The sequence below is a fragment of the Octopus bimaculoides genome, chromosome 1, assembly GCF_001194135.2.
Source record: "Octopus bimaculoides isolate UCB-OBI-ISO-001 chromosome 1, ASM119413v2, whole genome shotgun sequence".
NCBI lineage: Eukaryota > Metazoa > Mollusca > Cephalopoda > Octopoda > Octopodidae > Octopus > Octopus bimaculoides.
This window is the reverse complement of record NC_068981.1, coordinates 146,981,473-146,983,292: the sequence shown is the minus strand read 5'-3', so window position 1 is coordinate 146,983,292 and position 1,820 is coordinate 146,981,473. Positions and strand designations below refer to the sequence as shown.

At 32.2% G+C, this 1,820-nt stretch overlaps 1 protein-coding gene across 1 annotated transcript in view; it reads left to right on the top strand.

The window, feature by feature from the left end:
* Nucleotides 1-350: 350 nt before the first annotated feature.
* The window catches only part of LOC106868728 (uncharacterized), a 15,637-nt gene continuing 14,167 nt past the window's right edge, over nucleotides 351-1,820 (top strand). Inside the window, exon 1 of the mRNA XM_052969725.1 lies at nucleotides 351-420. Within this exon, the coding sequence (XP_052825685.1) occupies nucleotides 351-420 (70 nt within the window). The remainder of the gene's footprint in view (nucleotides 421-1,820) is intronic.

Genomic DNA, 1,820 nt, shown 5'->3' with positions numbered 1-1,820 from the left:
ATGAATTCAAGTCCTTGATCAAGAAGCTACAACCATTATCCCATTCCTCTTTCAGGGCAAGATTTATCTAGGATCTTGGTATACAATTTGTTCTTCCTTCCTTTTTGTGGGTTTTTTTTTTAATGACAGTAGTCTATGGAGATTTGGTTGCTATTTCTAGCAGGTTGGACAGCAACAGAGCGGCTTCTTCGTTGGTATGCAGTGGCATACTGTAATTGCATTAGTGTTGCAGTGATATTAATGAAGAAGGGTGGCTTGATACTATGAATATTGTAATTAGGTGGAAAATAAATTACAATGATTTAGATTAGAATGTCCTAGAATTTTCTGCGTCTAACTAAATATTCACAATGAAGAACATGCAGATTGCTTTAAATGTTGCTGGCAATAGTTTTAACCTGCAAAAATATGACTTTGCAAGTGTGTGTGTGTGTGTGTGTGTGTACACATAAGTCTGAAAGGAAAGAGAATAAAGATTATAGTTGTCTATCTTGACTTTGTTTAATTTATCATAGTTTGTTTTTTTTACTAACCTTATTTTATACAAGAATAGATTGTCAGTATGTGTTTGGATCATTATTCCAAAACACTTATGATTGAGAAGTTCAGTCAAATGAATTTTATTTATTGGTATAATTGACTCGCATTTAAGTTCTCACATGACAAAGCGATACAGCCTATATATAAATGGATTGTTTGTGTGCATGTGTGGTGAAGTTAAGGTGACAGTGTGCAGTATTTGATAGTTTAGAAGTAGGTTAAATTAACATTGATGATAACACGTTAGTTGTTCAGAAACACACAATGACTGTTATCTTCTCTTTAATATTTGTTTGTTTGTTTGTTTGTTTGTTGTATGGTGTCAAAATTTTTGGTGCCCAGAACTGCAACCTACTAGAGACCATGTTGCAGTTTTGAGCAATGAAAACATTGACAATGGCTAACAGGTATCATCCATACTGAAATCATTTTAGTTCCAACATGCGATCTCAGATAAAATAACTTGTCTGGTATGTACGCCTCTGTAATAACACTGAATTTTATATTTGTTTTGAATTTACTGATAAACAGTGAATAAATAAGTCTTAAAAGAAATAAGACTGGGTTGGCAGGAATGAAAAGCTTTACAATGGTTATTAGTTGCTAAATTGTTTCTGTTATATATATATATATATATATATATATATATATATATGTGTGTGTTATGAAGTGTAATGGAGTCAACCAGACCCTAATGATACAGGTAATACCGAGTAAGTGATGTATACCGACTAGTTTTGCCCCAGATGTGGTTGCAACATGAATGGGGAATATAACATGGGTCGTGTATTAGCGTGTGTGTGTATATAAAAAAGAATGAGATAAAGAGACCAATGGCATAAGTAAATTTATATTTTATGTAGAATGTCTTACAGCTGTTTCAGGGAAAATTCAATGTATCACTTCATCTGAGAGACGGTAATAGTAGAAGATAAGGATTATTACATCTGTATGAGGAGATTTGCAGTAAGAAATGAGAGCGATGCGGAGAAGAAAAAGTACTTGGAGTATAGTTCCATTCCAACAATAAATATCCATGTATAGAATCCGTGTGGGTATTTTCCAATGATAATTATAGTTGCATTTGTGGATATATATCATCTCGTATCCAGTTTACTCTGTGCGTTATTTACTTAAAGGACAGCCTGAAGTGAGTGGAAAATGTGTGTAGGATTGTGTATAAATTTACTTATGCCATTGGTCTCTTTATCTCATTCTTATATATATATATATATATATATACATACACACACATATATATATATATATATATATATATA